The sequence below is a fragment of the Alligator mississippiensis genome, chromosome 14, assembly GCF_030867095.1.
Source record: "Alligator mississippiensis isolate rAllMis1 chromosome 14, rAllMis1, whole genome shotgun sequence".
NCBI lineage: Eukaryota > Metazoa > Chordata > Crocodylia > Alligatoridae > Alligator > Alligator mississippiensis.
This window is the reverse complement of record NC_081837.1, coordinates 14203846-14229758: the sequence shown is the minus strand read 5'-3', so window position 1 is coordinate 14229758 and position 25913 is coordinate 14203846. Positions and strand designations below refer to the sequence as shown.

Below are 25913 nucleotides of genomic sequence, written 5' to 3'. Positions count from 1 at the left end.
AAATACCTTTTGCCTAAACTTAATGAGTCAAATATGAATTGGTCAAACCTATGATCCCAGGGTCTGAGGGTTAGCTAACTTTTAATTGCTATTGGTTTGAATGAATGTGCTAAATAACATGGCTATGAAATGCCTTTATTTAGCATGGGATCATTTAGTATCTGTCACCCTGAAACAACTAAGCTCAGAGTCCATGGGTGTTGGTCCGAGGACATAGGCAGACAAAATTCTTTGGGTAAATCTCATACCTTTTATTTGACCAACCAAAAATTTTAGTTGGTTTAATTAAAGATATCAGATTTACCCGAAGAACTTTGTCTGCCTAATGTCAGAGTTAAAATTCTGACTGAAGAGCACGTTTTGGGAAGTAATGGCACATTTTGGGTGGAAATGTGAACTAATGAGCATGGCTGGCAGCGTTAAACTGTCTTCTTAACAGAGTATTAAGAAACCCTTGTCTCATTCAAAGAAGTTAAAAAAAAAAGTGTGGAGGGTGCAAGAAGCAGTGGTACAGATTTTTTAACAGTATATCGAAGAGTGAGTTTATTAAGGCACCTGGGAGAAGTTTTTCAGTCATGCATATGTGATAACCTCATGAATTACTAAAGCACTAGACTGCTTGCATCCTGGTCACTGGTTTACACTTAACGTTTTGCTGCTTGTGGTTTCTGTTTCTTCAGCTGCAAACACTTACATCTAGATGAGTCACTGCCTAAACCAGAACTATTAAACCTTGCTACCTCAGGGCTAGAGAAGTCAAAGCTGCTGAAATATTAGCCTGTTTCAATATGGCTCTTGGGAGTGGTGGTCTGCCCACAAGTTCTGCAAATTTGATCCTTCCTTTTGACATTTAGCCCAACAAATAGCACATACATACATAGTACTGCCTCAGGGAAAAAAGGGGTGTCGTAAGAATGACTTGCCTAGAATTCTCAGAGTGATATATTTTTCTTTTTCAGTCTTCCTCCTGTGCTACATGCTATCTGCACCCTTCTTCGGATACCTAGGTGACCGATACAACAGGAAAATCATCCTTGGTGCTGGCATCTTCTTCTGGAGTGGTGTGACACTAGGCAGTTCATTTATCCCGGAATCAGTATGTCACTTGCTTATTCTGGGATGGTACTCTTGAGTCGGTGGAGTCTGGGGATAATGGAGTTTTGTTTTGAACCAATCATACTTCTTAAAAAAGCTTTCAAGCAGCATGGTAGACCCTGCTTCTTAAAAGTGAACAGTTAACCATGTGTAGGAATGCTTTACTGGGGATTGTAGTATGCCTCTCAAGCCATGGAAGGTATAGAGTCATGGGATTACTGTAGCATAGTGTATATGCATAAAGATTAAGTCTGTGAATTAAAATTGTACAGGCAACTTGGTTTCTAACTTTTGAGTGCTTGACTTTTCTAGAACAGTAGGGCGTTTTAGCTTCATCGTTTGTAACTTCGCAGTTTAACAAACCGAAACCTAAGTTTATCATGTGGCATCATTGACACCGCTGGCTCTTAAGCATGGTTAGAGTGTTAGATCCTTCATGGTGTCACATGGTATCCTGAAATAAAATAATCTCCCTGGATCGTTCAGCTCTGTTGCATACATCTTTTCAATTTTACCATTGCTGTTATTAGCAATGAAAGTGAGACGAATGCCCCTTTAGTGGAATGCCTGGGCTCTTCTCTCTAGTTACAACTACAACCACCATGGACCTGGTTTCACGGTGAAAGCTCTGGCATGGCTGGCTGCCTCAAGAAGTGCTGGATACTCTGGGCCTTGGCGATCTGTTAGGCATGTACCCAGAATTATTAAGGTGGCTCTACTTGGGTTCTCTTCTAAGAGAAAAGTTATGATGAGCTCTACTAATCATTTCAGGAGTTTCAGTTAAGCAATAATGTCTGTCTAAAGGTCATGCACCAAATATATAAAATGTCATGCTATGTATGAAGCAAACTTTCAGCATTCTGTAAGGAATATCAGTTTGTAATGAAATTCTACAGGTGGTTCAGAGAATTTCCCCCCAGTAAGGGAAACCTTCAGGACACGGACCACAATGGAAGCAGCTGCTTGGTGCTAGTCTTAATCAGATTTTTATTTTCAGTCCTTGTACCACTTTAAGTCAATTGGGAAATGCTTAGTACCCCTTCTCCCAACTTTTAATAAGCAATGTCTTGATGTGTGGTACAAGGCTGTCTAAAACAGACAAGAGAAAGTGAGCAGTGCCTTCCACAAGATGGAGATGATGCACTTGATGTGCATTCCACTAGATGCTTCATCATGTAGTGGACCTATTTGTATAACGCCCTGTTAACTGAACTTCTCGGGTCTCCACAGTAGCCCTCCATCTTCACTAAAGGGATTGAGATTTCCTTTTCACTGAGAGGTGTATTCTGAGGTTTTTCTCACTGCCTCTCAAATCCTTAAACAGCCTTTTTTCCCCTATTAATTTTGTGAAAACATTGTACACTAGGGCTTCCAAAAATGGACCTGGACTAGCGTGAGTTGATAACAGAATGTTAATCACTGTCTACCCATGTTCAATACAAGGGACCAATTAATCTAGTGTCTTTGCTGTTGTGAACACTGGTAAGAATACCCTTCCTTTAAAAGAAAGCTTTCATTTCATGTGCATATTTTGGACCATACTCTGTCTTCTGCCTCCAGTATTTCTGGTTATTCATTCTTTCGCGTGGACTTGTTGGCATCGGCACCTCCAGTTACTCCACTGTGGCACCAACTTTCATTGCAAACCTATTTGAGGAGGGGAAAAGGACCACAATGTTGTCTTTCTTCTATATCTTCATCCCAGTTGGAAGGTATGTCTGTTTACCTATTGTTGAACCTTATGGGAAATTTTTCAGGTCAGGACTCTCATACAGCATCCTTTTCAGCCTTGATTATGTCCAACTGAGCCTGTACCTTTATTCTGACTTCTTCACGGTAGGCCAACACCCAAAAAGAATTGGCTAGGCTTTCCATAGTTATGTTAAAGTATATAATTTAGTTCACACCTTTTATAATTTTAATGGGTTTTTGTGTTCATTTTGGAAAACTTAAATGTTAATGTGGTGCGTGGGCAGGCCCCCATTATTTGGGAAAATCTTAACATACATATATATATTTTTAGACAGGTGAAAGCTAGGTTTTCTTCTCAGAAACAAGAAACAAGGTTTTCTTCTCAGTTGTCAGGAAACTATTTTTTAATTAAAATACTTGCTCTTGAAGAACAGAAACACTTGAGATTAGTTTTCACTTGCAATAAAATCTATAGGGAAAAAAAGCATGCTTGTTAGTTGCAGACCACACTGGAACCCAGGCTCCCAGTTTAAGATAAAGGACCCTACGCATGGTATAATTCATCCGGCTTTTGTAAATAGACTGTAAGATTTACTGCAGGTCCCTGCTTATATCTGGATGCCTGGGTTTGTCCTAATAGAATAAACATGTATATTCCCTATGAATATAAATTCAGTGAGATAGTCTGAAGAATACTTTCTTTCCAATGCTGTTTTCTAACTTTGGGTTCCTTTCATTTACGATAATCTTCATGAAGAAGGGTGGGCCCAGGCAGAGGTACAATACATTTGTCTTTTGAGCCTTTATGGGATTGGGACACTGGAGTAACAGCTTTCTCTTATTTTTTGGCCCCTTTCTAACCATTCCCCACAATCTCATTTGCTTCCCAATCTGTGCCTGTGGGAATAAGGAAAGGTGTGCTAAGCACTTCTAATTCAACAACATGGATATTAAGGCCTTATTTGTGGTAGAAAAAGTCCTAGTATAGACCTGATTTGGACATTGTCATCACAGTCTGTCTGAGCACTGTTAGCTTCTAATGGGAAGTACAATTAAATTACCATGGAGAGGAAACTATCACAAAATCTTCCTGTGTGCTCCCCTTAATAAAAATCCCTCTGCTGAGGGTTGGTCTTCTAGGGCACGAGTGGACACTGCACAGAAATCTTAATGTATTGTTTTTCTTTTACAGTGGCTTTGGTTATATTCTGGCATCTAGTGTGACACAAGCTACTGGCCACTGGCATTGGGCATTCAGAGTGAGTCTGTTTTTTGTATTGTTTTTTTTCCCCTTCACCCCTTCTCCCCTTTCCTCTGGGATCTGATCTATTCCTTGTAAAATTTCAGTCTTGACTGGATCTGTGTAATGATTTTTGAGTCTCCTAGCTTGCTTACAAGGCAAGTCAGCAGTCACAGGGAATGAATGACAGCTGCTTCTAGCAGTGAGGTGCCCTGATCTTTAGGAGCAGAACTCTAATCTTTTAGATCAAGGGTGACCCACATGCAGCTTGAATGCCACAAGTGGCACAGGAAGTCTCTGCATATAGCACACAGCAGATCAGGGCAGGGACAGGAAACACAGTGATAAGTAGGACAAGAAGCAGAAAGCAGAAGAGGAGATAGAGCAGTAGTTTGAGCAGAGGAAGGGGATCAGAGTGGTAGTTGGAGGGTTCGGGGCTAGCTTGTGGTACATGTGCCAAAAAGGTTGGTCCCCACTTTCCTGGTTATGCTGCCTCCCAAGCAAAGTGAGTTGTCTACCTTCAAGGTACTTGCAGGAGTAGAAACATCAGTACTGAGATGACTGCTTGGCTGGGTGCCACCCCTCATGCAAGAATGGCAGCTCTGCACAGTGGGGAACTTTCTCTGCATTTTTCCCACAGAACTGTGGGAGACCATTGGTGGATTCATACAGGAACATGTGAGGGCGTGCCAGTGTACTGCACTTCCTCACAACAAAATCTTGTCCTGTAGTTGCATGGTGACCTACAGCAGGGGTAAGCAACCTGTGGCACATGTGCCACAAGTGGAATGGGCAGCCTCCATGTTTGGCATGTAGCAGATCAAGAAGGGGCAGGGAGCAGAAAGCAGAGCAGCAGACTGGAAAGAGGATAGGAGTGGCACTCATGTGGGGGGTGTGAAGCTTAGTTTGTGGTACACCTGCCAAAAAGGTTGGCCCCCGCTAGCCTAGAGAAAACAAATAAGGTCTCTTCTAGGCCTTTCTGCAGGTCCTCGTGTATACATGTTTAACAGTAACACATCTGGCTATTACCTGCCCTCCAGTGTAAGGGGAACAGCATTCATGACCTTACTTCAGTCTTGTCTCTACAGATAACTCCTTGCATGGGAGGGTTGGCACTGGTCTTTCTCATTCTGCTAGTCCCTAATACAACCCAGAGAACAGCTAAAGGTTTTGGAGAGCAAGGCATCACCAACACAACCCAGGGAGCAGCCAAGAAGCATGAACCACACAGCACTGCCCACACAACCTGGTGCAAAGATGTCAAATCACTTGGCAAGAAGTAGGTAATCATAGTTGCAAATATTGCTTATAGCCCAAAATAGTTGTTAAACCAGTAGGCAATGTGATTCTGGATCCAGATGGCAGTTGTGTCCCACAAGCATTTGTTCTGTACTTGAGTGCTATAGTATATGCTGCAGGGTATGTAGGTTGCCTGAAGCCCCCGTAATTAATTTCCCTGCTTTCTTAATTACTGGGACACTACAAATGAGATTGAGGACTGACTGTTTCTCCCTACATATGTGGAAAGGAAGAGGCAAAGCTGCTAGTATTTGGGGTAGGGAAGGCAAACGCCTGGTTCCCCTCTTGTTCTAACTTAAAGATAGGCCTGACTCAATCCAAGCCCTGTTGTGGATGCAGTTTAAATCCTGATCCAAATCTGCCACCAAACTGGGCCTATTCATAGGTGATATCTGCCCCACAGTTACAGGTAGAATACAGAGTGTAGATTTACCTGCACCAGCTCATGTACCATGAAGCTGCAGCAGCACAGGTTTCATGGACAAAGTCCTACCAGGCTTGTACTGCCTAGACAGAAGCAACTCTTATAAGTCTGTATGGTGCAAATCTACCCTGCTTTCTGCCTGCTATTGAGGTTTCAGATAAATGAGCTGTCAGAGAGTAATGGGGCCTTGTAACTAAACCAGGGTCAGTGAAACACCTGCAGATTAGGATAAATATACTGCTGCTTTGTGCTGCCCTGTCTCTTTACTTTTTGACTGAGGGCTCAAAGGGCAAGGACTGTCTTGTTCTCTTTGTATAGCACCTTGCATGATGAGGCCTTCAGATTATATTCCCATACCACACAGTGATAATATCAAACACAGATAATCATCAGGTGAGTGCCAAATGCTGAAATCTTCCTAGGCTGACTTCCAGGCATGCTTCTGGTTGATAATATGTACCCTAGGGTGAGGACTGAGGGAGATGGCAGCACCAATCCAAATATTATGTTGGGCGGTAACCCATCTGATTTCTCCTGTTCTGTACTGGTAGGAATAGCATGTTCCTTGTAATGATAGTTTAACAAAAGTCTTTGCAGAGTAGAAGGCATTTCCTGCCCTGCATATCTGACAGAAGCAAGGTTTGCCCTTGACTACACTTGTTCCTGGGCATTTATTCATGTGAGAGGCTACAAGAGGTAGTAAATAATTGCAGCTCCCAGTTACCTGCATGCACAGCCTTGGGAATGCTCAGCCTGTTTTATTTTACCACCAAATAGCCGTCTCTGAAAAGTGCCCAGAGGAAGATGGGTCTGAAAGCATCAGCAAAACAGGGCCAAAAGGAAATCTGGATATCACTTGTGGCCTTAATAGTAACTAACATGCTGTTGAGTTCTTCATAGGTCTTGGTGCCCTGTGCAGATAACCCCTTTCATGATGCTGACCTTGTGGGTTCTTCCTAAGCTGCAATGGATCAGCAGGTCTTGGGCAATCTCATATGATGTTGTATAGCCTGCTACAGTGCTCCATGGCATTGTGGCCAGAATTTGCAGGATGAGGAGGTGCGTTTGTGGAGTAGTTGTGCAGCCGTGCCACAACATGCTCACCACTTCAGCTTTGACATAAGACTGAAAAACAGAATGGCTATCCACAAGATGGCACTGCTGACTTGTATGAAGCTCACTTGTACAGTTTTCAAATTGTGGCAAAGAGCTTAATGACCTGGCAGCATGCTGACATTGTAGTTTTGCTTTCAAAGCCTACCTGGAACTGACCTAATAAATCTTGGCAATCAAATATACAAGAGGCTAAAGTTGAGCTTTCACATTAAGGAATCAATGGGTCACACTACTGCTGATGCTGTCCTACTTGGTCTGAGTATAGCATCTGTTCTCATCATAGATTTTTATGATCGTGATGTTTATGCTTCCTGAAATAACATCCTTTTGCTCAAAGTATTTCTCAAAACTCTGATACTTGTTTCTCCTGATCTGGCAGCCGGAGTTTCATCTGGTCCACGTTGGGTTTGACAGCTGTGGCGTTTGTGACTGGAGCCCTGGGATTCTGGATGCCGTTGTTTCTATACAGGGCTGAACTCCTCCATGGCATTGTCTCTCCATGCCTTGAGGAGCCATGCAATTCCTCCAACAGGTGAGGTGTGCTTCATTCTGGAAAGCTGTAGAAAATGTATGTAAGAACACAATGTATTTCTTAATCCCAATGGTGGCCAGGGGCTTTCTTTCTAATAAAAGGTTGGGCTGTGAGCAGTTATGGACAAGGTATAAGGTACTGGTATTAAAAGAGATCGCTGAGGAATGCTGTGAGTTTATTGTTTTAGACTCATACTGTAAATGAGCTGGTGCCCTTTTCTTGAAGGTTCATTTACCTGGTGAGATGCTACTAGTCCTTCAGAAAAAGGCAGTTTACACTGTAGCTTCTCAGTCGGTGGGGAAAGGCCTAGCTAATGGAAAGGAAGGTCCAAGTTTGAGACCTCCCTTGACCTCCTAGATTACATACATGAAAGTCACGTGCCCCCATAGAATGGATAACTGTCCCCACCACATGATGGGCTGTGCTTCCCTCCTTCATAGACCCTTTGGGAGTGTTTATTTTTTCAGTGCTTGACCCTGGCCCCTCACTCTTCAGCAATGGAAAGCTGCATAGGTCTGCTACTGAAAAACTGGATCTCTTGCCACCCTGTTTCTTACTGGCTTCTGCTAGTAGGTCCAAAAGAGCTCCAGCATCGGTTGGAGATGTAACTCTAACAGGAGCTGTGCAACCATCAGATTTTTGCAGCAACTTGTAAATCTTGTCAAAATGAAGCACTGTATAGCTGAAATACAGGATTCGGGGACATTTGGGTAAACAGTAAAGAAAAGCCTACACTCACATCTCTTCAATCTTGGCTAGATTGTTTGTTGAGTTATGGAAGCCCCACTTGGGTCTGGCCGCAAGGGAAGGGGCCCAGTGTTCTGCAACAAAACCTGCTCTGTGTGTAGGGGAGATGAAAGCGAAAAGCTCCATTGAGTCACCCTGTATTTGAAGAAATGGCTTCTTGTAGCAGTATGCTCCAGTCTCTTTTCTTTGTCTCAGGTTCCAGTCTTGCTGTCTTTCTGTGTCCTGACACGGCAAGTTAAACTCGTTTCCCCATCCATATCCAAAAAGTCTTCTTGGCTTGTCTAGTGGTGGTTCTTCCAGTCTATCTCCCAAGTAGTTTTCAGATAAGTTTTCAGATAAGTTCAGTCATCTCCCAGGTGACTTGCAACCTTCACAAGCTGCAAGGTCTTGATAGTCCATTTGCAGCAGCCTCAGCATACCAGCATGGCTTATCCTTCATTGTGTTCTTTTGTCTCTGGAAAGAGACTAATCGCTTTACACTAGATGGACATTACAGATGAGTAGGAAAACTTAATCACATACTTGTTACGAACCTAAAATGATACTGTCACAAAAAAACCACAAACCACGAGATATGTGTGAGTGTTGGATTGCGGGAAGAAGGGGAAGTCATCTAAATGTTCTGGCAAAAGATTGCTGAGTAAAGATGAACCTGAGCACGAGATTCAGAGTCAAAGTTGAGGGGAATTAAGCCCCCATCTGATGATACCACAGCAGTGAGAAAGGAACAGAGGTTATTGACTCTGAACCTGTTACCAAGCGGCCGAGTTTGAGACTGGAGTCACACTAACAGGTCTGAGCCATGTGGCACAGCACCCTAGCACTCTGCCTCAAAATTGGGTAGCTTCTATCAGTTAGTAACTTATCTATAGGCAGAACTGTTCTAGAGAGGAATAGTCAGGTACAGATATTGATATACAGGTAAAATATCTGGTACCTTTTAGAAAATGTTGTGTGGTGTCAAAAGGAGGCAAAGGATTTGCAGCTGCATATCATAGCAAGGGAGTTGCAGAAAAGAGTGTCCTGATGTAATTCTTGTCTGGCTTTTAATTGATTTTTGACCTCCTTGGAAGCCTTTTGCCCTCAGCATGGAGGAAAACTTTCTTGGCCTTCTACACTGAGAGTAGTAAAGTATGCTTAGTACAGCTCTTAGATGCAGCAAGCACTCAAATATCTCCCAACATCTACACACTGAATGTCGATTCTCTGTGCATGTGGTCATGAATACCTCCGTTTTCAGGGTATTTGGAGGGGCAGCGGATTGCCACGTTCTTTATCCTCGTGGTGGGAAAGAAGGGTTCACAATGTAGAGGAAAAACAAACCAGAAGAGCTTTGTTCATCTCCTTGTGTAGCATGGAGAGGCTAGGGGAAGCTATGTTTAAGCAGGCAGATAGGCTCTGAACTCAGAGCTGGAGGTGTTGGACAGTTTGCTGGAGGAGATGGTGGCAGCAGATCAGAACTTCAGTGCATAACTATTTTTGCACTGGTCAGTCCTAGGACAGGCTTGGGTAATGAAGTCCAACCTGGAGAAACCTGCCCAGTTTCAGATAATAGGCACACTGATGTGAGAGTTCATGAATTGTCACCTGCAGGTACCCACCATGTCTCCTCTACTAGTGACTATTTCTAAGGAGCTTGTTTTGCTCAGATGCTAGTCCCATTTTGCTTGTTCCAAGCATAAGATGTAGTTTTATCTTCTAGCTTGCATTTTGGATGATTTGATGATAATGATATTAGAGTAAATGCTACCTTTTCATAGAAGTAAAAGACTGCCTGACATTTACTGTTATCTCATGTACTGCATCCTATGCTAAGGTTTTCTTTTCCTTTTTTAAACTGTCATGGGAGCTAATGCCAAGGACCTCATATAGCTGGTTATAGATATTTTTTGGTGGAGTGGCATAAAGGGAAATATCAGATATACATCTAGTGCTGGGATTTCCAGGGTGCTGCACATTCCTGGATTCCCCCAGTCATACTTTAAGTGTGTCGGAAGCTGTTTAACAGCCAGAGGGGATGACCCTTGCTTAAGGATCAGTCTTGCAGCACCTAGGCTCCCTGGAAACAAAAATTCAACCTGCAGCATAGCTGACTCAGCCCTTTAGATACCATGCAGTTTATGTGCAGGTCTTTACACAGAGACCTTTGCATAGATCAGACAAGTACTTGGGGTTCTCAGATGCTTAAAGACCCCTGGGCAATCTTAAGAAGAAAATTCTCTCTCCAGAGCTTGGCTTCTGTACTTCTTTCTCTCTACCTATTTTGTTGTGCGGTCTGATGGACTAATGCTAGGCTGCTTCTAATTTCAAACTTGATTCTACCTGACGGAGATGTTTGTAAAAGAAGATGTTGCTGGTTCTATCCATACTACAAGAATTATTACTAGTTATAGATTAGAGGATTGAGGGTGGTGAACTAGTAGTAACCTTATGCTTTGCCTAATGCCATTGGATTATTTTTGTTACTAATTCTACAGTGAAGTAGTGAAGTGATAATGTCCAGTTATCCAGGAGGCACTGGAAGAGCCAGTACGCTGCATCGCAGTTTGATCACTACAAATGCAGATGCCCCTGCCCTAGGCTAGGGATAGAAGTTACACATAAACCAGTTCAGATCTGGAACACAACAGAAGTCCAGTGCACATAAGCTGCTTTCAAAATGGCTGAAACTGGTTTAAAATAAACCTGGGTGGATGTAGTATCAGACTTAACTGATTTAGGTTAAATTGGTTTATTGAACTTCAGTCTCAGATCCCCTCCAGATTCAAGTTAACTGGCAGTCTTCCATCATCCCAGTATGCTTTGCATTTCCCCTGCAAATCCCACCCCTCGCAGGGTGGGTGGGCTATCCTTGCTCCACGCTGTCTGCTCCAGCTGAGCAGGGAGGTGTGCTGTAGTACACCCCGGCTTCTGGCCTGGGTCACTGCAGGCATGTGGCTGCCTTTCCAGAATAAAAAATGAATGTCTGTTCACTTAGGCTGCTTGCAGACGTGGAAAAAAATGGTGCTTCACTTTAAACTTGGTGTGCTTCCACGCTGAGCCCAGCACATGCCCAGAAGAGACAACACCTTAGTTGCGCCAGGCTTTCCCAACGTCCGTAGAGATTGAGCACCTTAGCTATTCAATCAGCTATTAAATACAGGTACCAAAAAGCCCCGTTGAAGTGCCCGTTTTATACAGACGCTGCAGAGTTGGGTCAAACTAATGCACAGGTGCTTCCAATAAAATGCATTTTGATTTGTTTTTTATCCACATTTGTCATTGCCCTTGCTTATCAGTTCAGTGTATGCAGCTTAGACTAACCTGTGAAGATTGAATTGATTCAGTCTCAGGCATTTTGAGTATCTGTACTTAGCCCTAGAGCTAAGGAGACCTGAGAAAGTAGGGTTCAGCATAAAGCTATGGACCTTGTTAAAATATATTTAAAGGTTCTTGTTCTCAGAACTCTCCTCTGCTCCTGTTTCCACTCAGATGAAGAAGTTCATGATGTGCTCAGCAGTGACTCCATAGTCTTGTCTTGCTTTGTCACTGGAATCTCATTTGGGACAGTGGGGATGTTGAGGGGCAGGGAGCCCCTTAGGAAGCTAATTCATCTGTACTGTGGGGGTAGGAGTAGGTATCCATAAGGAAGTATCTTAGTTTACTGTATCTTAGTGTAAGGAAGTATCTTAGTGTAAGTTGCATGCTTCAGTAGTGTAGCCTTGGATAGAAGGGATTGGGATACCTGGATAAAACAGAGCCCACATTGGATTATTTTTTTCCTATAACCCTGCTAAGATTAGTGGCACAACTAATAGACCAGTAATAATGCATCTTTTCCTTAACATACCCTACTCACCCCATCCCTTTCCTTTACTACCAGCTTAATATTTGGAGGAATTACTATTGTGACAGGAATTTTGGGAGTCATCACTGGGGCAGAAGTTGCAAGAAGATGCAGGAAGATTAGCTCCAAAGCTGACCCTCTTCTCTGCTCCATAAGTATGTTCACCTCTGCTCCATTCCTCTACGTGGCAATCATGGTGGCCCAGGAAAGCATCACAGCTACTTACGTAAGTGATGAAACCATCTGTCCTCAACAAACTGCTTTGCAGACTATTGTGGGTGGGTTGAAGTTTGTGGCTGAACTGGTTCCATTTCATTACCTGCTTACAGTGGCTAATGCCTGAGCACGTGGCACTAAATTGGCCTGCACTTCATAGGGGCAGTCCAGGGACCTTAGAGGCCTCAAATTGTAATGCCTCCCTCTTAGCTGGAGCAGGCAAATACCTGATGGAACGGGGACGTATTGCAGACTGGGAGTAGCAGACTTCATAGGCTGAACCAACATACTGAAGATGATGATTACAAATTCAGGCAGCATAAGGTTGGCCGACTGCTGAAAGGTTGTGTTGGACGCTTGGACGTGTGACGAATATTGGTCGTTTCTGTGGGTTAATTGCATCACGCTGTACATGTGTGGGGGTTTTTTATGATTTAAATGAGGGGTCTTGATCCTTCCTTCCACCGTGCTGGTGCTCCCCAGGGCTGCTTGAGCAGGCAGCTAGCAGATGGGTGCTGCCTGAACTGGGGCAGTACCTGCCCACTATCAGCCACCCTGGCAGCCCAGGGGGGTGCTGCTGCCACAGAAGGAAGAACTGCCCCCCAACCTTGGCCCAGGGGCCACTCAGCCCACCAGCAGCTCACCCCCCTGCCATGGGAGATGCAGGCAGGCTCCGTGGCGGGGGTAGGGGGGAAGGATCAGGCCCCTCGCTGTAAGTGATGGAAGCTCCTAAATTGAATTAGTGGGTTTTTAATCGTCGAAATTAAAAATCCAGCATTTCAATTCAGGGAACTAAACCCCTGTCACGTGTACAAGCACCCATTATGTTTTAGTTGAGTGAAGTGCGGCTGTCCCTTCCTCCACAGGTGCAGTGAGGTGCAAACTCTAATAGACTGGCTTCTGGCATTTACAGCTCTTGTGTCTGTTTACTCCCAGAACACTTCAAGATTTGTGTGCTTGGCAGTGTAAGATAAACACAGTTCCTGCTTTTTGAATGATTTAGCCTTCAATTTGGGTGTCCGAAATCACTAGTTGTTCTTGAAAACTTCAGCCCACAGTGATGTAACCAGAAATGTAAACAGGGTGAATATTGTTGTCAGTAAAGGGAAATGCAGAAACCTACCAGGAGTGATGAGTAGCTGCAAGAACTCTCAGCGAGGAGTAAGTGAATGCAAACTTTATTTTAGCCATAATTTGTTAACAGCCATGAAAAGACTCCGAGCCTTTTCCAATGTACCCATGAAAAGACTGAGCCTTTTCCAGTGTATCTTTTATTCACCATTACCAGTATTAACATAAATAATAGGATCCAGGAAGAGTTAATGATAGTAATCAACGCATCAATTCAAAAGGAGTACTTTCACAGCTCCTTCTCTACTAAAAATAACATTATGCTAAAGGAAAACCTCTTTGAATCTTCAGGAGCACGTTCTCCATGAAAGGCCATCCAGCACTGATGGGTTTTTCAGGCCCACAAATCCAAATGTGGTCTTTAATATGACATAATTTTTTTTTTTATCAATGTGTGAAGAGGCAAATAGCAAAGTGTAATTATCTCAAGAATTTGTACTTGTCCTTTGTAGGATCCACTCTCAAATCCTCATGCAGACCTCCCTACACCCCAGTACCTTATGTACATAAAAGTAGTGCGCATGAGTATAGTTTCATATTCCACTAACTTCCACAGTTAAGATGATTCAGCCAGCATGTTGTAGCATCACATTTTGTTCCCTGTCCTTGATTAGGAATGATAGCATGAAAACCCACTCTTTTTTAAAGAGTTTGTCTCCTTCTCCTACATACCACTTATGAGACATCAAGTGATGACAAAGCTTTGTGAGGTGAACATCCTAATGAATAAAAAAGCTTTTTTTCTGTATAAAAACCGCTGTGAAAGGGCTGGTGGTAAACCCACTCCCTTTTTAAATGTATATTGGCAGAATCCTTCCTCGAGCAATTAAATCCGTCTCAGAGTAGGATGTGGGTCACCATGGTCTCAATGTCTGTCTTCTCCCTTCTTCCCTTGCCCCCACCCCCGCTTACAATGGCTCAATGGGTTTCTTAAATGCTCCAACTTTTCCGAATTATATTGGCTCTTTGTTGCATATTAGAAAGGCTGGATCAAGCATGAGCAGTGGGTTGTAATAAATTCTATGTACCTCTTACCTGTTTCTTATTCTTTACAGCCATCTGACTTGTTCCCTTTCCTGGTGCCTGTTATGTCTGTGTCTCTAAACCAGATCTGACATAAGACATAATGGTGTGTGAATGAGGGTGGAGTGCCAGCTGGTGCATTTGACTTGAAGGTCCCACTGAAACAAAGCTTTCAGCAGTGGCAAAAGCTGTCAGAGAAACTGGCTTTCCCATCATAGTTAATTCAGCCACATTGAAGGTAGCAAACTTGTCCCTACCACAGCATGTGACAGTAACCAAGGCAAAAAATGCATGTTTCACATAATTTCTAAAGGCAGTACCTTCTGGATCTAAATAAATGGTGAAGGCCATGTTGGCTGGGTGCAGCTGATAGAGCAATATCAAAATTGAGGTATGCATTCAAACAGGCATAGTGTGGCAGCTGGTAAAAGATGTTTCTCTCCTTTTGTTATCCATATTATTCAGTAGTTCTCTGCTGCAAAATGACTCTTGGGAAGCTTGTTCCCACAAAGTTGTAACCAAGTTGATGGAATGTTTCACAGCCTCAGAAGAGGTTCTGGTTGGTTTGCTTAGAATTATTTATAAAACAGATTTCACTGTCCAAAACTGTAAATTTTCTGTAACCTGGGTAGTACTCAATTATGTACTCCCCTCTCCAATTGGAGGGAATGTTAGCAGGGCAGGTGCCCTGTGGGGTGAAACTGCCTATTGCATACAGTTCCCTCCTTCCCCTATAGAGTAAAGCGGGGACACATCTTAAGACTTAACTATATACAAATGTATTAACTATAATCAGAGTTAAAAATGGAACATATATAATAAAGACATGGGAACTATCTGCAATACACACACACACACACACACACACACACACACACACACCTCTCTATGCAAATTCTCTGGGTGCAGATGAGGGATCTGGGAAACTAAGGGTCTCCGTAAACATCATGCAATCTTATATTCTAGTGAAATACTAATCTACAAAGTATGAGGCGCAAGTTCGCAAAATAAGAGGCACAGGGTTTACAAAATACGAGGCCCTGGGGGAATAAATAAACAATAGTAATGCCCCAGGAAAAGGAGGAGCCCTAGATGAGAGTTGGGGAGTCCCAGATACCCCAGCTGCCCCTTTAACAAACTTAAATATCCCAATTAATCATCATGGGAGGAAGACCCTCCTCCCCTGTGGGAATCCCCTTCCCAGGCAACTCACAACTCCTCCAAGGGCCCGGTGAGGCTGTCCTTGTCTTCCGGTGCAAAGTGTCTCTCCCCTTGGCAGGGGGGCCTCAGCTGCTTTGGGGCTTTCCCAGCCCCCAGCCTGCGTGGGGACCTGTGCGCTGTTCTGTGCACCATTGGCCCTGCCTTGTGCCAGGAGTTGGAGACCCAAGCCACCTGGTGCGGCGCCAGGGTCTTGGTCTGCTCCTGGACCCTCCGTGCACTGGCTGTGTACCATGTACTTGGCCCATGCCAGGGGTTGGAGGCCCTAGCTGCCTCGTATGGCTCCGGGGTCTCGGTCCGCTCCTGGACCCTCCGTGCACCGACCCGTACACCAACTGCCTGGCCTCCTGCCAGGGGTTGGAGACCTGAGCCACTTTGTGCAGCTCTCAGGGTCTTGGTCCCTCTTGAACTCTCCATGCACCGCCCGTGCACTGACTGCCTGGCCTCGTGCCAAGGGTTGGAGACCCAAACCACCTTGTGCAGCTCCCAGGGTCTCAGTCTCTCTTGGACCCTCCATGCACAAGCTGTGCACCAACATCGCACTCCCTCCCGGCGGGGCTGGGGGGCTTGGCTGCTTGCTGCTCCCCATCCAGTGACAAGTCTTCGGGTTCTTCCAAGGCAACAGCCCCACTCCGCTGGCCAGCTCTCCCAGCTCTTTCTTGCCTTCTCTGTACCTCAATGCAGCCACCCATGCGTCGGGCACGCTGCTCCTTAATTCCTTTCGGGGGCTTCGCCCCTAGATTGCAAATGGAGCAATTGGAGAGAGGGGGGCTTAGTTCCCTCTCAGGTCCAGCTCTTCACCTTGCCCCTTGGTTGGGGTGGGGCAAGCCTCTCCCCTGCCATCACCTGATTGGTGGGAACGCCCCACTAATCGCTCGGAGACCTTCTGAGACGGCAAGCTGGGCTGCTGCAGGCTGGTTCGCCACATTTCTAAAGGTGATACGTGAATATTGCTGCAACACAGCAAGTTCTGTCTCTGTAGTGCACTGAAATTTATGTTTTGAATATTGGGATTAAGTGGGAGCCAGGTTATTTTTAGGGTTAACTCAAGCTAGGTTCATCTTCACTCTGGCACAGTTCTGGAGTTTGCTCAATTAAAGGCAAATTTTGAGTCAATCTGCAGCTGCTCTCCACTCTGATAGAAGCAGCTGCAATTCAGCAAGATCATCTCTTACTCAGACTTCTTAGGTACTTTCCTTTCATCTTAAAGATGATGACAGCAGTGGTGGCAGACTGCCTTGCAAACTTTACAGGCTGCACCCATGTACCAAAGCAGACAGTGGCAAATCTGTGGGTTACGTGTGGTATCTGTTTCTTGCCCAAGCGATTCCTTCACATCTCAGTTAGGAAAGGGGCGCTATTTCATCTTCTAAAAGGTTGGTTTAAAGGGTAGTCTGACATGTCTTCCATAGTTATGCTGTTGGAAGTGATTTAGTGCAGATGCAACTTCATCACCTGCTTTATTTTTTCATCTGACAACATACTAGCAAGCTGGCTGCCTCGACATATTTATGAATATATTCAGAGAAAAAAATACTAAGATTTTGAGTATGCTCATGTAAAATCCCTGTAAGACAGACAATTGGAGCACAACTCAGTTCTTGTCCAGGACCCTCAGTGATGAAGTAAGGCCTTTCCTTCAAAGCTCCTAATATCAGGTTGAACTGCAGCCTCTGCATTGTAGACAATTGTAAGGCTTGGAATCCTCTGGGTTGTCAAATATTCTTCCATTTCCCCTCAACCAGAAGTAAATAGACAACAGGAGTTGACATATTGCTGGAATCTAGTAAGGGGAAATTTTAAAAGGACAAAGATGATGATAGATTTCCTTTAATTCAGTGTGCTGTGAAACAAAGTGCTTCCCCAAACACTGTAGTACAGCTGTTGCCATAAAACAATGCCTGGCAAGGTTGGAACCTTTATTAAGACATACAGATAGGGGATCACGTGCATCCCTGGTGTAATTCCTTTAACTTAGGTTGTTACAAGATGGATAAATCTAGCCCATCATGTGTGGTAAACAGATGTGTTCTGGTTTTACAAGCAACTGCTGTAATACATTTATTAGTCAGTTTGGAGGCCAGATGAATTATTAGGTGCTTTAAGATGTGACTGACTTAGAGCAGAGCATTTTTTACTTGCATTTAATGTTGATCACTAAAACAGCATCTAGGCCTTTACATAAGTTTCAGGTAAGAATAGAGAGAACCTATTCATAGCAATAGATGGGACCATTATTCTGGAATCTAACCAGTCATCCTTCTAAAACCAGTTGAATTGTGTTGTTGGCTATGAACCAGACAATTCCTGCACGTTCCTTCGGGTTTTTGTCTTTACTGGGGCAGATATTCAAAGGCCTTGTGTATAGAATTCCTCTTAATTATTGGATTAGGTCTGATTTGCCACAAACAAATGTGATTGCCTGTAGATTTAATGGAACCATTCCCCATATAAATTTAGACTAATGGCTTGAGAGGTCTGAGGCTGCATTGGGGAATAGCTGAAACAGTAGGGTGCCCTTCAATAATGCATGGTGGTTTCTCTGGGCAAACATTACTTGCAGGATCTAGTCTCTTGGTCTTGGGCAGAGACTAAGTACAGAGCATTTAGTGCAGTTGGATGGCTGAGCTTACACAGAGTACGACATGCTGCATTATACCATAAAGTGAAATATAACATCGATTTGAATTTTAAGATAGATAAATATCCTGTCTATGTGTATTTGTGGATATATCTATGTATCTGCAGCTTTATATATTGCAACCCACAGCTGGTTAGGGAAATATTTTTCCACTTGTACCTAAAGCTATCATCCACGCAGAGCCTTAAAATGAACTTTGACGGCTTAAGGCAGAATCAGCACGATTCTCAGAACAAAAGAGCATTGAATTATTTCACCTTATATGAGGTGAAATAAGAGAAATAATTCAGTCATGATACAAACTACGAGAGTTGAATTCTAATGAGTCGAAAGGGCTAGTGCCGTAGCAGCAATGTGCTAGAAAACTTGCTGAGCCAGCACAGTTCACATCATTTCCACCATTTTTAACGTTCTGGGCCCAGTTTCTCCCTGACTTCCTGAGATGAATTAGACACTTTTCTCAGTAGCTAGGTCTTGTGCTGAGGGAGGCTTGAAGGCGTATATTTACTTGGATTTTTAACAGACTTCTATTGTGCGGTTTGTCTTTCTATGATAAATGTGCTCCGCTTTTACATTCTAGTGCCATTTATAAGGCTTTGTCCTACTCTGCTGCCTTTTAGGCTAGTATCTTCCGTTACTTTATACTCAGCATCACAAAGTCTACTGTAAGAGGGATAGGTGGTATTAACCAGTTAATGCCCTTTGCAGCTTGTAAAATGTGGATAATGACTAGCTGTGGGCCATACTCTCAGCTGTTGGTAAAATTGCTCCTTGCTGTCACACACTGCATGGAGCTGGCAGAACTATGTAGATAGGAACGTGCTATGTCAGGGTTGTAGTAGTGGCATTTGTAAGTATAGACAAGGTCTGGGACTTGTTTTCCCCTTCGGTTGGATTCAAACTACCTGCCACTTTCTTCCAGGGGTCCTAGAAATTACCACTTTCTTTGTCTTCTCCATGCTTTGCTTTTACTTGTGATGTTTCTTATAAGCTGCTGCAGTTTTGCTGAGATTTACGCAACTGAAGTTCATGCTGGCAGTCCTGGATACTCCCTCCCTTTCAGTACTTGTCTGCTCCATCAAACTGTAGTGCTTCTGAGGTATCGAGGTCCTAAGTGAACAGTGGTGTATTTGAGTCTTTGTGATACCAGTGAAAAGAGAAGACAAAGTATTTGTCTGGTACACAATTAGTTAAGCCTGTCCATGGGGAAATTGGACTGCGGTAGCTTTGGGATGAAGCAGTAAAGGGCTAGTGTTCTCAGTGGCTTGCACAGGTCCATGGTGTTTTGTGGTTATTGCCAGGTGCCTTGGCAGTAGGATGAGCTTTGTGCTATTGCTACTCATGGATGTGTTTCATTTTTTTGGCCCAAAGTGCTGTAACGCAAGCATGTGTCACTTGCTCTCCAGCTAAGGTTGGCACATGTAAGCATTTCTGTGCAGTTCGTGGGATGAAAGGCCCCAAATGGTCAAAAGCTGAAATTGCAAAATTCCAACATGTGAAAAGGCAGGGCACTTGGCTCAAGTGGCCTCTCCTTGACTTCCATGGTGGTTGGACTACGCACATAAACCCAAGGTACTGACACTTACTGAGCCAGGGATTAAGTGGATAATATTAGTCACTGTTTTGCAAATCTCTACCAGTTCTGTTGATCTAAGTTTCATTCATCTATTTTGGGTTTATCATTAGAAGTCTAGAGGCAAATTAAAGCTACTTCATGAAGAATCTTGACATGACATAAGCCTGTGTCCTAGATAAAGCTGTCACATGCTCCTGGTTTTCAGCAGAAAAAGGATGGTTTAGGATTCCAACCCAGATCCAATAATGCTGGCCGTCATACCAAATGGATCACCCTTAAGGCTCTGACTCATGGAAAGAGTCAAAATTAGATCTAAATTTTGTGATTTAGAGTCCACCCCCAACAACATATATAGGACAAGGGCTGGACTTCAGAGACAAATGAGGTGGAAGTAATTTGAACTGAGTGAAGAAAAAAGATCGTCTAACTGCTTCTGCCCCCTTTCAGATCTGTATGCCTGGCTAGATTGCAAACTTTCCCTGGCTCCCTAGGTTATGCAGAGTACCCAATGCACTTTGAACAATAAACCTTCAGTGATTTCATAGATTTCATAGACATTAGGGCTGGAAGGGACCTCGGAAGATCATCGAGTCCAGCCCCCTGCCCAAAGGGCAGGACGTCAGCTGGGGTCATAGGATCCCAGCAAGATAAGCATCCAGTTTGCTCTTGAAGGTGTTCAATGTAGGCGCTTGAACCACCTCTGGTGGCAGGCTGTTCCAGACCTTGGGGGCTCGGACAGTAAAGAAATTCTTCCTTATGTCCAGCCTGAAACGATCTTGTAGTAGTTTATGACCATTCAACCTAGTCGTCATCCCTTGGGGCGCTCTGGTGAACAAACGTTCCCCCAGATACTGGTGGTCACCCCTGATAAACTTGTAGGTGGCCATCAGATCACCCCTGAGCCTGTGCTTTTCCAGGCTAAAGAGCCCCAGGGCTCTCAGCCTGTCATCGTAGGGTCTGCTTCCCTGACCTCTGAACGAGACCTAGCATCTGAAGTCTAAAAACTGACCCTTTGGATGATGGACAATGGCAGCATTTTTATGTGGATAGCTGAGCCACCAGATACTAGACGAGCAAAAGCAAACCTAAGGCTATATTTTTAATAGAAGAAAAAGCATCTCTTTGACATAAACACTGCCGTTCAAAGCACCTATACGGGCCTGACTTTGTCGTCTCTTATCTGAGTTACGAACGCACTTTGTCCCAATCCTTGCAGCTTCCAGGCTTTACCAGTAATGCTGGTTTTATCATGATGTTTTTAGTCATACATAAATGGATTCAACTGTGCCTTTTGGGAGAGTGGTAGACAAGTGTGGTGAATTTGCAGGAAGCTGAAACATTCGTTTCTGCAAGTACCAAGGCGTAAGCATCAACAGAGTAATGCAAGAAGTAGGTTTCATTGTCTTGAAACTGGCTTTTCTAAAGATCCCTGTTAATATGCAAAATGAGCTCTGACTAGAAATGCATTCTAGGCCCCTCAGTGCCATGAGGCATTGAGGGGCAAGGATGAAAATTACCATTGGTGGTGGGACGATTGAAAAAAGAATCAATTAATACCTCTCTCATGCAAACCCAACAACTTGAAGTCTTCCCCCTGCAATTCTTCCAGTTTGAGGCTTTTCTTCATGGGCTGGTTGCCAATGGATGCCATTCTGCTGGCTTGTCTTGTGAAACCAGCTTTAATACAAGCTGTTCTGGTCATATGTAGGTGAGCTAACCTCATCTCTGGCCTATTGAAATCACTTCTGTGTAGAAGGCCTTGAGACAGAAACCCTACTGGGGTCCAGGTTGTAGAGGTAGAAAGTGGGAAAGAGGTATCAGTCCAGTTTATGGGACAAACAGACAACACAGAAGAAAAAGGAGTTGGTTGTAAAGGAGAAGCAGAGAGTTTAGAATTAGATCCCTGCTTCTTTGCAAACCCTTGATGGGTTCCCTTTGTGACTTGAGCAAATTTAAAATGACTTGTATCAGAAAGTGACTTCAACTCTGGAGATCTTTAAAAGTAGGCTAGACGCACACCTTCCCGGGAGTATTTGACCCCTGCAGTCTTTCCTGCCCAGAGCAGGGCGCCTGGACCCGGTGATCTCATGAGGTCCCTTCCAGCCCTGAACTTCTGTGAATCTGTGTGAATCCTGGAGTCCACAGTGCTAAATTTTGGAACCTATTCCTGTAGGCAAATTGTAATTCGCCTCCTATACGCAAGACTTCAGTCACTGCCTCTAGAGGAAAATGCTGTCTTCAAGAATTTGCAGCTTTGAAGGGTAAGCAGTAGTGTTTATGGTACACCACAAAAGTAAAAATTGCGTGTTGCTTTATTTTTATTTGCATTATTAAACATGCTTCAGTGGATTGGCAGGTAGAGGGTTAATGCTTTGCAAGACCACAGCTCTGAGAGCTATAGGAGTCCAACCCCTCTTCTCACGTGGCTGGGCTTCCATCTGTGATGAATTGGGCAATTCCCACAGCACCCTAAGAGTGATGTGAGCCAAGGAGTCTAGGTTGGTTGTCTCTAGGAGCCACTTGCTTATTGGAGTCAGCCTCCTGGGAAGAGCCTTCTTACTGGAATACTTGACCCCTGCCTGTTAAGAGCCATTCTGTTCACTTCATTTAGAGATCAGGTCAAAGGTTCATCTTTGAGGTCACATTTTTAAAATCGCATCTGACTGGGAGGTGCTTCTGTCTTCCAGGCTCTTGGTTTGCTCTTGGCTGGGTTCTGCAGGCGGTGAGCATGAGTCACTTTTTTCTGCTGTGGGTTAGGGTTTGGTAATGAAGACTTGTGATTCCTTGATCTGGCAGTGCCACTGAGTAGATATGACAGTGAGCCAAACCACTTAACTTCTATGCTCTGGTTTCCTTATCTTTAAACTAAAAATGATACCTGTAATCTTATATCAGGAAGGTTTGCAAAGAGATTTACATGCATGACTACTCTGAGAATGAGTCAACCTCCTTTGAACGTGCCTAGCCACTTATATTTTTTTGCTCTCGTTGCAGGTTTTAATTGCATTTGGAGAATTTTTTTTATCCTTAAACTGGGCCGTTGTGACTGACATGCTATTGGTAAGTCTATCGTTCCTGCATGTGTATTTAACTTTTTTGCTCGATAACTTGATACTCTTCTCAGTCACGTGTACCGGTAGTCGGAAACTCCTCAGTGCCTGTTTCTTATGGTACATATTTTGTTTCCTCAAAGAGTTTCACAGTTGGAATTCCACTCACACCCAGGGTATAACTCATCCATTCACACCAAGGGTATAACTATCAGAAAGTAGTGCCATGCAGAGAAACCAGAGCTAGCTCTGAGTGAGTTAGTCTGGATGCTGGCAGCAGTAGAGGTTTGTTGGCACAGTGTGCCACCCTGGCTAAAAGATAGCTCATAATGAGCTAGACTTCTGTACAGGAAGCAGTATAGCCATATTACTGTGGCTATCCAAGCTACCTAATGCTGGTAAGAAGCAAGATGTAGATGCCCAAGTGAACTGTGGTATCGTTGACCAAGCTATACTGCTTTTGGCACTTGCCTTGTTCAGATCTAGCTTTGGTACCTGCCAAGTGCTGCATGGTGTCAGTGCCTGTCAAGTCTTCTGCAGAAGTAGAAGCCATTTCACAACCCATATGCCAGTGCTCATGCTGAAATGGATAGAGTAAGAGATACAAAGTGAATAACTTACATTTCCCTGGAGATTTGCTTTGTTGAGTCTTGCTTTACTATTCTGTCAACTACCAGGAAGTTTCTCTTCTAAACATGCAGTGCACACAGCTTCTAACATTTACAAATCAAATTCATACACAGTGTCACGCTGCTGAAGTGTTAGGAAAACAGTGAAGTTTACTAGACTATTGGTGGTTCCAGCAGTGACACCACAAGCTAAGGAGAGTAACAATGAATATTACACTTGACTTCCCTAATCTGTAACTCTCTTTGGAAGAGTGCTGTGAAAATCACGTGTCTCCGTGCGTCTGCATCAATGAGGGACTGTCTTTTCTCTTTGTAATAAGGCAATTTTGAGGTAGCAACATTTTAATGATACTTTTTTTTTAATAGGACTTCCATTTCACAGAAGAATTTGGCTACTTCTGTCTTGATTAGTAACTTTGTAGTTGTTACTTTGCTTTAATATACAAAGCAGGCTAGACCTTACACAAGTACAAGACAACCCCAGTATGTATCCCTGACATCCGTATGGGTAGGGGTGCATAAATACCTTGCTGTAAAGTACATTGGTTCTGATTCAGTTAGTTTGTAAGGGCACCAAGGAGTAACACTATGCAAGATAGGTTGCTCCACTTCCACTGAAGGCTAAGCTACCTCAAATTTATTGCAAAGAGAGAGTGTGTGCATGAGCAGTTACCCTAGAGTGGGTGGTGTGCTCTGTTTTCACCCCCTAATTTAACTTGCTCTTCTGGAAAAGTTATAACCCTAACCATTTGCACAATTGTAAAGGAAAGACTGTAATATTCTAAATTATTCATATCTAGTAATCCTCCTGTAGAAACACCATGCAGTACTATCACATCCAGAGTCTATCAAAGTTACTGGGAGCCATTACATTCATTTCTTTCCATAAAAGGTGGGCATGACTGTCTGACCCAGAGACTAGAAGCTGTACATTACAAACTGTACAACACAGTAAAGAAAAGGACCCTCATCAAAATGATGATAAGCTCTGTAACCAGAAGCTGGATAGTACTGTAGAGAAAGAGCAGGGGTCACTTGGGTGTCTTTCATTCTATGCAGTATTTCTTATCTCAAAGATCCCAGATCCTCTTACAAATTTCAGGGTGATGTTGTGCAGTCTTTAAACATATGTTTTACATCTGTATAACCTATAGTTCAGATGTCATTATATGGCTTCAGTTTTTGATGCACAGCACTATAACGCATCGGTGTGGAATTAATAGGGCTAATTGGGAACCACTATAGGTACTAGATGATGATGATGTATAGAAAAGGATTGCCATTTTTCTTGGGTGCAGAAGTGAGAATGCTTCAGTACACTTAATCTGTCAGTCCTTTAAAAAAAAGTACATTGTCCCTAAACTCAGCCTTGACAACATAAAATATGCACAGCTCTACATTAAGGTTAGATCAAATTAGGCAAACGCATGGGTCTAGAGTTTATCTACCCTGTGTCCTACCTTCTGTCTGATTTTTAGACTGACGTAGCTAACTACTTGTCTAGAGTATATTCCAAGATTTTGCAATATGACTTGCGTCTTTGAGAAGAAAGAATAAAGCTACCAAATCAAAATTCAAAACTCTCCATCAAATCACTGCTGAAATGGACAATTACGTCAGTCTTTCTTTAAATGGATCATATAATGGCTATACCTTGTGGTACCTCTTTTTGTCGCATGTCAAATTACAAAAAAAATCTGCTTCATTAAATTGGAGTTATAATAAAAAAAAAATCTGAAAGTGACCTTAATGAACTGGTTGTCAGCTCAGCTCTTTTTTTGCGGTCTACAAAGGGTCAAAAACAATTACCCTGTGAGACAGTGAAGAAATGTAGGAAAGGCTGGGCGTAATCCATCAGAGAGACTCAAAGGTATTTTTTTTGATTGCTTTCTATTTCAGTTTACTCTATCAGTGTTTCTTACATCAATGGCACCAATTACAGTTACACATTTTAATTTTCTTTTTTTATAGACCACTTACTGCTTCAGCATGAGGTTTTAAGTAGCTTTTAATTGAATCATACACTTTTCTCTGAACTTTAAACCTGGATATTAATAAGCCTACAAGATGTCCTTGCTACAGAGGAAGAGGATGCTTCAGTATTTTGCTCGTGGGATGTCACAGAGGGACAAAGTTCAGACCAACTAACAGAGTTAGTTATAAATGGGAAAACCAAGGCAGAGGATGATACTTAACTATTGTTAGTAGCAGTCTTGGAGTGGCATGAAGGTGCATTGCTGGTTAGAGCAGAAGTTACAAAGCTGATGACATTTCCTTTGTCCTCATACTTATATCTCCCATGGAGCAAGAAGAAAAACAGAACCTTTGACTTTTTAATTTTGTGTGCCTTCCCAGTCTCTTGCTCTGTGGAAAGACTCTAATTGAAAGATGTGTTCTGTACCGGTACAACAAAAGACTTGTCTGTAAATTAGTGCTTTGTTCTGAACTGTATTAAACG

General features: G+C 43.3%; 1 protein-coding gene across 3 annotated transcripts in view; it reads left to right on the top strand.

Annotated features, from left to right (window-relative positions):
• The window catches only part of LOC102573351 (protein spinster homolog 3), a 69766-nt gene that overhangs the window by 30926 nt on the left and 12927 nt on the right, over positions 1-25913 (top strand). For all 3 annotated transcript variants that reach the window (XM_019493397.2, XM_019493395.2, XM_059717316.1), the window contains 7 exons: positions 960-1096; positions 2656-2807; positions 3980-4046; positions 5116-5306; positions 7246-7398; positions 12008-12197; positions 22771-22836. In XM_019493397.2, coding sequence (XP_019348942.2) covers positions 977-1096; positions 2656-2807; positions 3980-4046; positions 5116-5306; positions 7246-7398; positions 12008-12197; positions 22771-22836 — 939 coding nt within the window. In that variant the 5' untranslated portion in view covers positions 960-976. The remainder of the gene's footprint in view (positions 1-959; positions 1097-2655; positions 2808-3979; positions 4047-5115; positions 5307-7245; positions 7399-12007; positions 12198-22770; positions 22837-25913) is intronic.